Source organism: Zootoca vivipara, chromosome 2 (assembly GCF_965207765.1).
Source record: "Zootoca vivipara chromosome 2, rZooViv2.hap1.1, whole genome shotgun sequence".
In the NCBI taxonomy this organism is placed as follows: Eukaryota; Metazoa; Chordata; class Lepidosauria; order Squamata; family Lacertidae; genus Zootoca; species Zootoca vivipara.
In genome coordinates this window covers 637143-651652 of record NC_142584.1, presented here as the reverse complement: position 1 = coordinate 651652, position 14510 = coordinate 637143, and the positions used below count along the sequence as shown (strand labels likewise).

Below are 14510 nucleotides of genomic sequence, written 5' to 3'. Positions count from 1 at the left end.
TTGCTTACTCTTGAGTAGATATGCATGTGCACATTGTTGGAGTGTCAGAATGCATAGATATGAGAAGTAAGCGATCTATGGGTTTATTTCGCTTATTTATTTACTCTTGAGTAGATATGCATATGAACTCTAGAAATAAGCACCTTTGTAAAACGAGTCAAATTGAAGCAGAACACATTGTTGGAGTGTCAGAATGCATAGATAGAAGACAAATAAGCGTTCTATACGTTTATTTCGCTTAGTTGCTTACTCTTGAGTAGAACTGCATGTTCACTCCAGAAATAAGCACCTTTGTAAAATGAGCCAAATTGAAGCAAAACACATTGTTGGAGTTTCAGAATGCATAGATTCAAGACAAATAAGCGTTCTATGAGTTTATTTCACTCACTTGCTTACTCTTGAGTAGAAGTGCATGTTCACTCCAAAAACAAGCACCTTTCCAAAATGAGCCAACATGAAGTGGAACACATTGTTGGGGTGTCAGAATGCATAGATACAAGATAAATAAGCCTTCTATGAGTTTATTTCACTTACTTGCTTACTCTTGTGTAGAACTGCATGTTCACTCCAAAAATGAGGACCTTTACAAAATGAGCCAACATGAAGTGAAACACATTGTTGGAGTGTCAGAATGCATAGATACAAGACAAATAAGCGTTCTATGAGTTTATTTCACTCACTTGCTTACTCTTGAGTTCACTCCAAAAAGTTCACTACCATTGTGTAATGAGCCAACATGACGTGAAGCACATTGTTGGAGTGTCAGAATGCATAGATCAGGGGTGTCAAACTCAAATTCATCGGGGGCCGCATCAGCAGTTTGGTCACCCTCAAAGGGCCGGTTGTATCTGTAGGACTATGTGTCCACTCTTTATTATCATAAATTATTGTCACTGCATTCAATTATTACTTTTTTTGTAATAATGTAAGTAATAACTAGCTCTGAAAGCAGAAACATAGTCAGAATAATGGCAAGTAGATATTCAAATGTACAATTATTGTACAATTTATTGAAAAATGATTTTTGGTAACTGCACTGGGTGGTGGAGGCTCGCTAAGGTTTCATGCAGGACCTTTGCAGAGCTACTGGTACCTGGGGTCCTTCTGCATGCAGGACAGATGTTCTGCCAGTGAGCCACCACCCTTCACCAAAGGGACTGGCTGAGGTTGACTCACTGGAGCTGCTCTCCTGGTTCCAGGGTTTAAAGGCCAGAAGTATAAAGCAGCATCCTATGTTTCTGAGGAGAGAGAGAGAGGGAGGGAGGAAGGAAGGAAGAAAGGAAGAAAAGAGGGAGTGGGAGGGAGAGAGGAAGGAAGGAAGGAAAGAGGGGAGAGAAAGAAGAATAGGAAAGAAGGAAGGGAATAAAGAAGGAAAGAAAAAGAAACGGAGAGTAAACAGAGATAAAGAAGGGAGGAAGGAGAGGGAAAGAAAGAATAAGAACGAGAGAGAGGAAGAAAGAAAGGGAAGCGGGGGTCGCCGCCTTGATTCAGCGCCAGAAAAGAGCGCGAAGGGACCCAGAGGCCGCTCCGGCCGCCTTTCTACCCCCCCCAGGCCCCAGCTGTTTGTCGGCGCTTTGTCGACACGGCGCTTCAGCAGCAAGGTCCCGCTGGCTGGGGCACTCGGCGGGCCACATGACGAGGTCTGGCGGGCCGGATTTGGCCCCCGGGCCTTGAGTTTGACACCCGTGGCATAGATTCAAGACAAATAAGCGTCCTATGAGTTTATATCACTTACTGGCATACTCTTGAGTAGAACTGCAAGTTCACTCCGAAATCACTGGGGGGAGGGGAGGGCACATCTTTAAAGTTGTTAAATGTTATAAATATTATGCATAAACATATCCTTTCAACTTGACAGCTCAGGGAAGTTTCTGTTGTGTATTGAATCAAAGGATTTTATATCTGTATTACTATTGTCTGTATTTGCTTTTGGGTAAAGTAACCGCCTTTTGGTTCCAGAAGGTACAGCTACTATTGGTTCATTTAAGCTGCTGTATTTGGATCCTCTGTCTTATTGGTTTCCTCCAAAAGGCAGCACTGTGATTGCCTGATATTGTTCCCTCCAAAATGTATCCCTTTCTAGCTAAGGTAGTTCCCCGTCCCTATAAATGTAGCTTTCCTGTCCTCAGAGTCAGTCTTGTCTTGTTGCCTTAAATAAAGAGCTGTTATCATGAAGATGTTGTCACTGAATGACTGCTGTTAAGGAACTCACAACACAACAGTTACCTAGTTTTAAAAATCATATAAAATCAACTAGTTTCCTCCATTCCATTTTGGCATTGAAAAGGGACTCCAGGAAGTTCCCAGAGGCACTTTGTTGGCCATGCCTAATCCCATCACCAGACCCACCCAGGTGGCAGATGATGCAAAACCAGAACCTTATTGTTCTTTTCCTGTACATTTACTTTTGCCCTGAACCATTAACCTTATGTTAATCTTGTTTACCAGTATGTTAATATTGTATGAACCTCCCCTTTTCTGATGTTTAGCTATGTAACTATGATGTAGGAATGGCACTTTTGAAATGTATTATGGGATTGAAGTGGGCAGTTTTAAAAGTTCTTGTAACCCTGTTCTCAGTGTTCAGTCTTGGCTTGAACCTATTGCGCAAAAAAAACCTTGCTATTTTGCTCCAGTTGGTGGCTGGACTCCTTCCTTTATTCCGCAGTGGAATAAAGCTCTTGCCTGATGAGCTGGGTGGCTGAGCAATTCAAATTCGCACCCAGAATTTCCCCTAACAGTAGCAAGTAAGGCTCTGCTGAATGAAGTTCAATTGCCTCTGGTCTATTTTTGGGAACTCTGCTACATGCTTAAGTTTTTTCCTCCTCAGAAGAAGCTGGGGGCGACAGTAACTGCATTACATCAAAGGTGTATCTTGGGGTATCAGGCCGAAGGTTGCATTATCTTCCAGACAACTTTTTATGGGCCACATGCCAAAGGTGGACACAGTCAGAACTACAGGTGGTTGGAGGGGGAAAAATTATTTCCCCTACTGCTACAGTAGTCTAGTTTGTACACACAATGCTAGTGAAATCAGGAAGAAAGGTGACATTTGTAAAAATAAAGCTGAGGATATTTGCTGATCACTGTTAGAAGCAGGAAGCTGGTTAGGTAGATTTGCTTTGATCTGGCATGGTCAGAGAGATGAGTGCCGTGTAAATCAGCCCTCACTTTGTCCTGTTTAAATTTGTAAATTAAATATTCCAACTTATTGGAAACTGACATTGAAACCCTCTTCTCAGACTCTGTTAATATGAAATTTAAAATCTTGATGTGTTTCTCCATATAGCCACTGGATGGCAGCAGCCTTGCATACTTGACCATCTAGAAAGAAAACCTGCCCAGACCAGCAATATTGTCACAAGGTGGCAGCCTTGATATATTTATGAAAAGCAGCATCACTGTCATGGAAACTTGTTTCAGTCTTATTCTAGAGATTTCTACAGAAAGATCTTTTAAAGTAAGAATATGTATAAGATAAAAAAACACAGATTATGTTGAGTCCTGAATGGTTTAATTGGTTAATTCATTAACCACAGTTTAAAACCATTATTGTCAGTGCTCCAGGAAAAAGGTTTAAGATTGTTTTTCATGTAATACATTGCTGCTACTTTCATTAATTATCTTCTACACAGGCCATCTTTATGAAGGTAGTACAAAGTAAATGAGGGTATCTAACTGAATTCCAGAACATCTAGGATTTTTTAGGAAAATATTTAATTCCAAATGAAGCTACAAGCAAAAGAGAATCATGCAAATTAGCAATTCTGTTTTAGTTCTACAAGGTCCACCCTGACCAAAAACAAATGACTGGAATTGCTGGAACTGAATTTTATTTCATTGTAAAAATCTCTGTCACTGCATGTTTCTAAATAACTTTGTGGATGGCTTGCCTGTTCACACAATATGAATTTCCTATGAAATGGCAAGCAGAACAGTATCAATGGTTTTATTATCAAAGAAAAGCATAAATAAATAAATAAATCATGATATCCCGTTGCTTATCACAAATTCTTTTGAAAGAGGACAGCTTATAGATGGATATAAAATTTTGACAATTAGTCTCTGATTTAGGCAGTTTCTTTTCACAACTTAAAAAAAAGATTTGTTTTGAAGTTAATGTCATTTATATTTAAAAGCCGGAAGAAATATCAACAACCTCAGATATGCAGATGACACAACCTTGATGGCAGAAAGCGAGGAGGAATTAAAGAACCTTTTAATGAGGGTGAAAGAGGAGAGCGCAAAATATGGTCTGAAGCTCAACATCAAAAAAACCAAGATCATGGCCACTGGTCCCATCACCTCCTGGCAAATAGAAGGGGAAGAAATGGAGGCAGTGAGAGATTTCACCTTCTTGGGCTCCTTGATCACTGCAGATGGTGACAGCAGTCACGAAATTAAAAGACGCCTGCTTCTTGGGAGAAAAGCAATGACAAACCTAGACAGCATCTTAAAAAGCAGAGACATCACCTTGCCGACAAAGGTCCGTATAGTTAAAGCTATGGTTTTCCCAGTAGTGATGTATGGAAGTGAGAGCTGGACCATAAAGAAGGCTGATCGCCGAAGAATTGATGCTTTTGAATTATGGTGCTGGAGGAGACTCTTGAGAGTCCCGTGGACTGCAAGAAGATCAAACCTATCCATTCTTAAGGAAATCAGCCCTGAGTGCTCCCTGGAAGGACAGATCGTGAAGCTGAGGCTCCAATACTTTGGCCACCTCATGAGAAGAGAAGAATCCTTGGAAAAGACCCTGATGTTGGGAAAGATTGAGGGCACTAGGAGAAGGGGACGACAGAGGACGAGATGGTTGGACAGTGTTCTCGAAGCTACGAACATGAGTTTGACCAAACTGCGGGAGGCAGTGCAAGACAGGAGTGCCTGGCGTGCTATGGTCCATGGGGTCACGAAGAGTCGGACACGACTAAACGACTAAACAACAACAACAAATATTTAAAAGCACTTTGGTGTCTTGAAAATAGAAAAAGTCAAAAAGATCAGTGTTGTCTGAGAGAAGGTTGTATTAGTATGTGCAGGTAAAGTGTAGTAAATCCTTTTGCTAAAGCAAAGATGGGACGTTTAAAATTTGATCCAAATTTAACCTCTTGTGATGAGTTTAACCTCATCTTTTTCAATAGCAGCTTCCCTCTATTTTGGCAGAGAGTTATTATTCTTACTCCACTCATCTAGCTGGGTTTCCCCAGCCACTCTGGGCAGCTCCCAATAAAATATTAAAAACACGATCAATAGATCAAACATTAAAAACTTCCTTAAACAGGGATGTCTTCTAAAAGTCAGGTAGTTGTTTATTTTCTTGACATCTCTACTCTAAACCATAGTTTAACCCCCTTCGTACACTAATTAGATTCAAACATACTAGTTATACGTACGAGGCTGGAACCCTACAGGGTGTGCCCTGGGAAGTGGCAGACTCACTTCTATACTCACCACACCGACCTCACCCATGTAGAACGACCTCCAGTAAAAGAGAAGGCTTTTGAATAATAATTTGCATTGGACTCCCATTGTAACGTATGGAGTTCCCATTTAAATACATTGTGGAGCTGTAATGGAAGCCTGACCCCCCAATTTTTGTGAGCCCTTGGACTCCCCTACCTTCGACGGTTGTGGTGAGGGTTGTGTGTGGCCCTAACCCTAACGCAACCCCTAAAAACTCTAAACCCTAAGCCCCCGCTGCCCTAACCCCAACCCAACCCTAACCCACCCCTAACCCTAACCACCTAACCCCAACCCCCACCCTCTAACCCTAACCCTCACATTAACCCCCTAACCCTAATCCTAACTCAGCACCCAAAAGGAAGCAGCCTCAGGCGGGTGGAGAGTGCAAAACAGGAAAGGGGTGTATAAACTGCTCTGCACTGACACATTTTGAAAAGTTCGTGACACACCTTTCTGCTCTAGACCAGCAGGGATTTCTATTTGTGTAATAAATTTATACCCCATCTGTAGGGGGAGTGACTCATAAAATGGCTATGCAGATGTCTCTGAAATGTGGACTTTTTTATTTTATTCTCAGCATGACATTGAAATGGACTCCCTCAGAAAGTGGTGGACTCCCCTTCCTTGGAGGTTTTTAAGCAGAGGTTGGGTGGCCATCTCTCATGGATGCTTTAGTTGAGACTCCTGCATTGCAGGGGGTTGGACTGGATGACCCTTGGGGGTACAATTCTATGATTCTATGAAAGAACTTTCCAAACTTTCCATGCTGATGACACACTTTTTAGACATGCAACATTTTGCAACACATTAATTCAGTTTTGCTAGCCCTTTCCAGCCCCGGGAGGAGTGCAGGGAGTGTTTGTGCAACACACCTGCACACTACAACCGACACGCTAACGTGATGCAACGTGATGGAAAGCTGTTCTATGATATACGCTTAGCTCATGCAACAGACCAGCTTTCAATAATCTAGTGTTCTCCAGATATTTTGGACTAAAACTCTCCATAAGCCCCAGGTAGCATGGCCTGTGATCAGGGATGATAGGAGCTGAATACCAGCCACATCTGGATGGCACCAGATTGGGGTAGGCTTCAACAGATGGTGGAGGCAGAGGTGACAATATTGAATCCTTGCCTCCACATATGGGAAAGTGGGGCTTTTGCCTGCAGAGATCCCCCAGGTTCAATCTCCAGCATCTCTGTTAAAAAGGATCTCAGGAAGCAGGGCTGGCAAAGAGCGCAGCCTGAAACCTAAGAGAGTCTCTGCTCAAGTCACTGATCACCGTATGGCCCTGTGTGATGCTGCTTCTTTCTAATGGAGCTAATAATGTAACATTGAAAGCAAAAATGAAAAACAGGTCATGGCACGTCTGCATCTAATACAGCATTTTCAAACCTTTTACCTTCAATTAACTCTTTCCAAATTCCATTGTTTGTGAACCGAAGCATCTCGCAAATGACTACGCTAATGATGGGGAACCTATGGCTCTCCAAACGCCACAGTCAGCCTGGTGGGCACTGTAGTCCAGCAACATTCCTCATCCCTGCACTTCATTCATGCTGAGCAATGCTGATGCACCTCACGAGTGCCATGAACTAAGCATGTAGCCTAAAACATACCCAACACTCTCCTGTGGCAAGAGACTGCAAGAGAAGACCAATGATGCTGGACAAACTGACTTTCAAATAAATATGTCCACCACGACTGATCATCTGATGGAAGAACCTCCGATAAGCTGAAAAGAACCCCAAAACACAAGTTTGAAAATCATGCATCTAATGGGAATGTGGTAGAACAGACAAATGAGTCTAACAACCAGCTAGATTGAGATTGCCTACTTGTGGGTACATACAACAAGCTGTAAAATTTTAAAAAATCACTCTGGAATGCTGAGGACAAGCAACATGAAATTCTATGGGGTTTTCCCAGGTAACCAATATATAATGACCCCCCCAAAAATCTCATCACCATCACAGACATATAATGAAGAAAAGGCAGAGATAGGGACTACACAATAGCCAAATCATTTTAGTGTAGTGATTGCTCAAAGGAGATGAAACAAATAACATACAGTTCTACTTTAGTTGTATTAATACAACTTGTGCATCAATTTCATGGTCACAAAAATAAAACCCTGATGTGTTAGTTCTCTTGCTTCAAGATTCTGCACCTCAAACATGAGAACTTGAAAAAAAGCTTTGGTCTACATCAGATGTCATTAAGATGAACAGCAAAATGGAAGCAAAGATTTACTTATGCCCATTTTTCTAGCCTCCTACTGTGCTGGTACATCCAATTTGCAAACCCAATTCAACCATCATGGGGACTAGAGATTCACCCAGGAAAGGCGATTCTAATAAGGTGTAAACAGGTACCAACAAGATTGATCACACTGGGCTGGTGCTGCCCTTGGACCTGTAGGAACTGGGTTTGAATCTCTGCTTAGCCAGCTTCATTTCTGCTTTTGCTTAACAGGCATAATAGTCACTTGCATATTTGAGGGTTTATTATTACTATTTAAGGGTACCATCTATTGCTATTCTTCTGTTCAACCCCTACTGAAATTAATGGGAGCTGCACACAAGCTTATGGCCCACTTGCTGGTGGATTGCAACCCAATTGTGCATCAAGTCACTGCATTTGATCCCAACAAACCACATTCTACCTCTGGGCTGGTTCCATTTTTTGGCCACAAGGGTGAGGTCAGCACAGACTGCCCCATCCAAAATTACTCAAGAGGAAAGACCAGTATGAGGTTCTTCTCCATCCCATCACTGCCTTCCTCTCCAAGCAACATCTGTTGCATTTTGCAAATGAAACATCTGTGCAGACACACATCATAAATTATGTGTGTCCTATATACAACATCACACCAACCACAAGTCTGCATATAGATATTAAATAAAGCTGCTCAAATTGCAACACAGGTGTAGTTCTGCTAATCCAACTCCAATCAACAGAAGAAATGTGTTGTCCAAGGTTGTTTCAAATACCATGTGCTGAAGAATATACACCTCTGAAAGATGAGAGTATCAGATGCAAAACTTCTGCTGAGAAGTGGAGGGTGCAGTGAGAGAATGCAGCTAACTATAGGGCTGTGAAGGAAATTCTCATGTAGCAAGAAGTTGCAAGGCACTTGATTTTGTGAATCGTCTTGATTTTGTGCATCTTGTGAGTAAGTGAATACACAGAGGTCTGGGGGCAGAACCTCCAGTCTCGCCATCCTGATGTGATGGAAGAGCTCTGCTGGGGATCTCCCATCCCATCCAGCTGCAACCCTCTCCACCTGCTGACATGACGCACCACACGCCACCTGCTTCAGAGTTGGGTGGTGCTTGCTAGCAAAGGTAACCACAACCATGCTTTCTGAGGCACCTCTGCTATCACCAAAAGGGGTATCATGGTGGTACTGTATGTCCCTCCAGGATGGGTGAAACTGCAACAAGGCTGACTTTGAGCTGTGGCTTCTAGAACCTTCCAATGTTCCTTACAGGATCGCTAACACTACCTTGCAGGCCTCTCCCTCCTCTCCTTCACCCCATGGACCTGTTCCAATTTCTCAGCACATTCTCCAAACTTCAGGAGCCCTTGGACTGTCTTCAGCCTTCAGATCTGGGGCCCACCTTTCTAACCCTAATCTGCAACATGAGTCTCATTTTAATTAACTATGGTATATCTTACCCTCTCTTCCCCAGCCCCATATTTTTTATTTGGGCTTGAAAAACAAACAAAAATAATAATGGTGGGGTGTTGCAGGCGCAACCCACCTTGAAATGCTGTCCCACAAGTTGAAGGGCAATGCTTTATACTTGTATGAAGTTAAATGTGGTTCGAGCCATGCCTCCCACGATGGATGGTGTTGTGTATTGAGTCAAAGGATTTTATATCTGTATTATTATTGTCTGTATTTGCATTAGGATAAAGTAACTGCCTTTTGGTTCCAGAAGGTACAGCTACTATTGGTTCATTTAAGCTGCTATATTTGGATCCTCTGTCTTATTGGTTTCCTCCAAAAGGCAGCACTGTGATTGCCTCCAAAATGTCTCCCTTTCTAGCTAGTCCCCCGTCCCTATAAAAGTAGCTTTCCTCTCCTCAGAGCTCAGTCTTGTTTGCTTTAATAAAGAAGTGTTACTAGAGAACTGTCTCCAGCATATTATGTCAAGCGAGCTGAAATCACAAGCCCCACGTCACAACAGATGGCACTTCCCATCATGCATCTCTGACCACTGGGGAGTGAAAGCGACAACCTACCAAGGCACTTTGTGTCTCTGCAGAGACATGCTAGGAAAAACATTCATTACCCCAAGGGAAACAAGGACATTTTTGACTTTCCACATCGAAACCCGCTGTTGCAATCTCAGCACGGACAAGGCACAAAGAAAGGGGAGGGGTGGGGAATCAGGATTCCACAAAAATGAGATCAGAAACTGTCACCAGTAAAAATATATATATAAAAATAACTGGACAGGTCTGAAATGTACACGAAGCTAAGTGGTTTGTCTGACACAGAGCATCATTGTGCTGTAGTCTGCAAGTCTGGCCTGCATCTTTTTCAAGGATTAACCACTCTCGCTCCTTCCAGAAGATATAGGGCTCCCTGTAGAAGCCAGTACCAATTCTTCAAAGAATAAAACTTCTCTTACACAACTGAGTATGGAAAGATCTCACCCACACCACTTCCAAAACAGAGGGTGGGAGAGGCGGGGGATGGCACAGCTAAGCAAACCAAATTATTTCTGTCACAGGCTCCCCATGGCAGAGGGAGTGGAGCTTGCCATTATTGCTTTGCCACAAGGTGTGATGAAAGATGTGGACCCCACAGTGAAAAGTGAGGGAAGCGACCCATAAACCCTGTGAAAGGGGAAAGCCATGCCATGCCATGCCATGCCATGCCATGCCCTCCTGCTCAGCCCCCTTCATCTGTGGCCCGGCAGGGTCATAGTTCATCGCGGGCTGTGCTGTCCAGAGGGGACTGGAGCACATCAGAGTTCTTTGCTTCATTGCTCAGCTCCTGCTGTTCCTTCATCTTCTGGGACTTGGCCCGGTCCCAGTCAGTTTTGACGTTCTCATTGTTCCACACCACAGAAGTTTCCGTGTCGCTGATGTAACCATCGTCTCCTGTGTAGTGTGTGGGGAAGACCAGCAGCGGTTCTACAGAGAAGGCCAGCAAGTTCCGGTTCTCAAAGTGCTCCATATACTCAGAACTGCAGGAGGAGAACAAACACCACATGAAAAGAGCTGCTTCTGGAGATACATCTCTGCCACATGTGTAAATCAGTCAAACAACTAACTGCACAAAAATACGACTCCTGAGGTTACATGAGGCAAACCATGAACCCCCTTTGAGGGGAAGGGATGCCTTTATGGTATCCTTCTCCTCACTACCCAAGTTTGTCTTAGGTTTCTGAGGAGCTAGAAAGATGAAACTTCATCATTTCACTTCTCGATGAATACAAATATGTTCTGTAGAAATATTTTCTGCCAATATAACTTTCCTCACTCATCTTGCTTACATGGACCTGGTTTCCTCAGTGTTAGATATTTTGTCACATTCTTGTCTTCCTGTGAGAGAATCAGCTCCTCGGGCAGCTGTTATATTATACAACACTCACTCTAGATTCTTCCAGCACAAACTTATTAGAAGCTGTGATATGAAAGCTAGGAGCTAAATCACACCTCAAACCTCGGCAATGGGCATAACAACAGAATGTCTAGGTGCGCTTTTTTATAACAAGAATACATAGCTGAAAATGAATGAACCGCAGCTAAAATATTATGTTCATTTTTCACATGGTCTAGTCCCTTCCCCTGTCCACCCCCCTTAAGAGGGGGTCTTAAGAGGGTCTCTTCTCCAGTGTTCAGAGAGTAGCTGGAAAGAGGGAGGCAGAAAAAGGTCCTTCTTTCCTTCCACTCTGCAGTTTTAATCTGAAATCTTAGGCACAGTACTGTGCCCAGAGCTCAGAAACTGCTTGCGCTGATGAAATTCTGTATCTCAAAATGTGCCCAGAACAATGGGAGTTTCGAACATTGTTTAGAAGTGACAGTGAACCCTACTTAGAGTGAAGGCTACCGAGACAAAAGCTACGTAGGATTCCACAGAGAATTGATTCCTACCTTCTCAAAGAGTACAGCCACCTAGCCCAGTTGCTCTTCAGATGCTTGGACTCTGGCTCCCATCACCCCCAGCCAGACTGGCCAAGGGAAGTTGCAGTCCAGCAACCTCTTGAGTTGGCTACCCCTGATCTAACCACACTGAGGGAGATCCACTTCAGCTGCCCAGTGTTCTTGGCTTCAGATAGGTGGCATGGCCAGAGAAGATAGAAACTAACTTGGAACAAGGCAAGGGAGCATGAGAGCAAAAACCATTTTCCAAGCAAGAAATACATGCCAGGACAGAATGTACAGATGAGACAAAAGCAAAGGGGTCTGTGCCAAACTTAAGAGGTGGTGTGCAACAGGACTGTAGAAGGAAGCTCAGAGAGGGCCATCCTTCTGGCCCAACAGCCTGCCACTGACAATCCTTCTGTAAATCAGGAGGGCCTACAACTATTACCTGCTGCGTTGTGATACATATTTGGGAGAAGAAAAGGCTCAGGAGTAAACCCTACGCAAATCTGGAGTGGAGTGTACTGGAGGCTCCTTGTACGCCTCCTTCCAGCAACGAATGCAGCCCAGCTGGTGCCAAAGATCTTGATCTGCTTTCCTTTGGACCACATCAGCAAGGCCAAGAGGGGAGGTCTTGTCGCCTGGGCAACCCAGGACCTCCATACACACTGCCCAGGTTTGCATCCCAGGGAGGTCACTTTGGTGCTGCTAATGCAGCAAAAGCAATGCAGGAGGCAGCAGTTACAAGTCACCAGACTCTGCAGCTAGACTCTGCAGGCGCTGTGATTCTCTGGCCATTTGACTTCCATTGTCTTGAGACAGATGAAAGGCAACAGCTTCTATCCAAGAGAAAACAGCAAGGGACTCCTCTCTATCTTCCTCTTTTAAGAAGCTACATCTCATGTGCCAAGGGTGTGTTAATAATCCCAAGGCCACAGGCCCCTCTTCCCCTCCCAGCAGCCTGAAGCCCCAACCTTACACAGGGTGTTTGTTAAACATGACAGGTAGGAACTCGTCCACAGGCAGCATCTTGGAGAGGGGCTGGGCGTCCAGGAGCTTCTGGGCCCCCTGGAGGGAGAGAACGTAGGCCAGGGTCCAGTAGGAGTAGTCTGCTTCCACCAGATTACGGACGCGGGGCACAGCCTTCTCACGATGCTCCACTTGCATGCGTTTCCGGCCAATGTATCTAAAGGCAGGCAGAGATTGAGATCATGACACTTCTTCCCTTTGAATCACATGGGGGCAGCCTGCAGGCAGACCTCCATTGTTCTCCATGCAGCCCACCAAGCCCCAGGGCGCTCCCCCCCCCCCCGGCTGCTCAGCCACCAGCCATCAGCAGGGAAAAGGTTGCTGTCCCTGTGCTGCTAATTGTAGAACAGGGAGAGTGATTTCACCTTCACTGGAGTTCCTGGCAGACAGTGCTGCAGAGATGAAAGTGTGAGTGTGTGAGGCAAGTGAACAGGAGTGAAAGTCATGGGGGGAACGAGGTGCCTATGAGTGTGAACGGCAAAGCAGCTTTCATAGAATCTTAAGAGTTGGAGGGGACCTCGAGGGACCAACCTCCTGCAATGCAGGAACCTCAACTAAAGCACCCATGACAGACGGCCACCCAAGGGAGCAGGGAGGCTGCTGGTCCCTTAACTCCCTGCTGGCATGCAGTTCCTCAGAAGCAAAAATGTTGCTCAACTCTGCCATACAAGATTCCCCCCTGAAGGATGCTTTTGCCAAGACTTCCGTACTTACATCAAATCCCAGTCCAGGCCCTCCTCTTCTAAGTCATAGATGAGGTTCATCATGCGTCGCTTAAAAAAGATCTCGAAGCGCAGGTCATCCTCAAACACCACCGACTTCTCCAGGCCTCTCTCAGCAACCTGGCAAAAGTCAGCACAATTCACTGTTTCTTGATTCATTTATTTAATGGAAATATTTCAAGCCATAATGCTTGGCTTGAGTTTGATGGCCACATAGAGGGACAAGAAGTCATGCAGGCGACAGATGACACACACACACACACCCCAGCAATTGGTAGCTCTGTTGGGTCTGGACCAGCCTTTCCCAGCCTTTTGTCTTTCAGAGACTTCAACTCTTTCTTTCTTTCTTTTTAATGCTGCAATACATATATGAAATCTTTACATAATGATTCATATACCTATTGAGATTGTATTTCTGTATCTTAATAATTAAACAATCATTCTTATATATCTGCTTAACTTAACTTTGTGAAATCAGTCTATACATATCAATAAATTCTTGTTGGAGCATCTTTTGGTCATGTATTCTTCTACACATTCCATTCCTGTTAGAAATTTTCATTAGATTGCATTCTAATTGTTGCCGTCATTTTTGCTAATTCAATTATTTCAAAAAAATTATGTTGCCAATCTTTCAATGTTGGTACTTCTTCTGATTTCCAATTTTTTGCAATCAGTAACCTTGCAGCGGCTGTTGCATATAAAAAAAATCTCTTCATGTATTCCTTGTTTTGCTAACCATTTCTAAACCTGAATCATAGAATCATAGAGTTGGAAGAGACCACAAGGGCCATCCAGTCCAACACCCTGCCAAGCAGGAAACACCATCAAAGCATTCCTGACAGATGGCTGTCAGGCCTCTGCTTAAAGACCTCCAAAGAAGGAGACTCCACCACACTCCTTGGCAGCAAATTCAACTGTTGAACAGCTCTTACTGTCAGGAAGTTCTTCCTAATGTTTAGGTGGAATCTTCTTTCTTGTAGTTTGAATCCATTGCTCCGTGTCAGCTTCTCGGGAGCAGCAGAAAACAACATTTCTCCCTCCTCTATATGACATCCTTTTATATATTTGAACATGGCTATCATATCACCCCTTAACCTTCTCTTCTCCAGGCTAAACATACCCAGCTCCCTAAGCCATTCCTCATAAAGGCATTGTTTCCATGCCTTTGACCATTTGGGTTGCCCTCCTCT

The 14510-nt window shown here is 43.9% G+C and overlaps 1 protein-coding gene across 2 annotated transcripts in view; it reads right to left on the bottom strand.

Annotated features, from left to right (window-relative positions):
- Positions 1 to 7462: 7462 nt before the first annotated feature.
- The window catches only part of COLGALT1 (collagen beta(1-O)galactosyltransferase 1), a 38419-nt gene continuing 31371 nt past the window's right edge, over positions 7463 to 14510 (bottom strand). Inside the window, exons 10-12 of one of the 2 annotated variants that reach the window (XR_009557235.2) lie at positions 13310 to 13437; positions 11576 to 12752; positions 7463 to 10665 (exon numbers count right to left, since the gene is read on the bottom strand). Coding sequence is in view for 1 of the 2 variants with exons in the window: in XM_060272187.2 (XP_060128170.1) it covers positions 10398 to 10665; positions 12546 to 12752; positions 13310 to 13437 (603 nt within the window). In the remaining variant the exon portion in view is untranslated. The remainder of the gene's footprint in view (positions 10666 to 11575; positions 12753 to 13309; positions 13438 to 14510) is intronic. The other variant, XM_060272187.2, reaches the window with a different exon arrangement.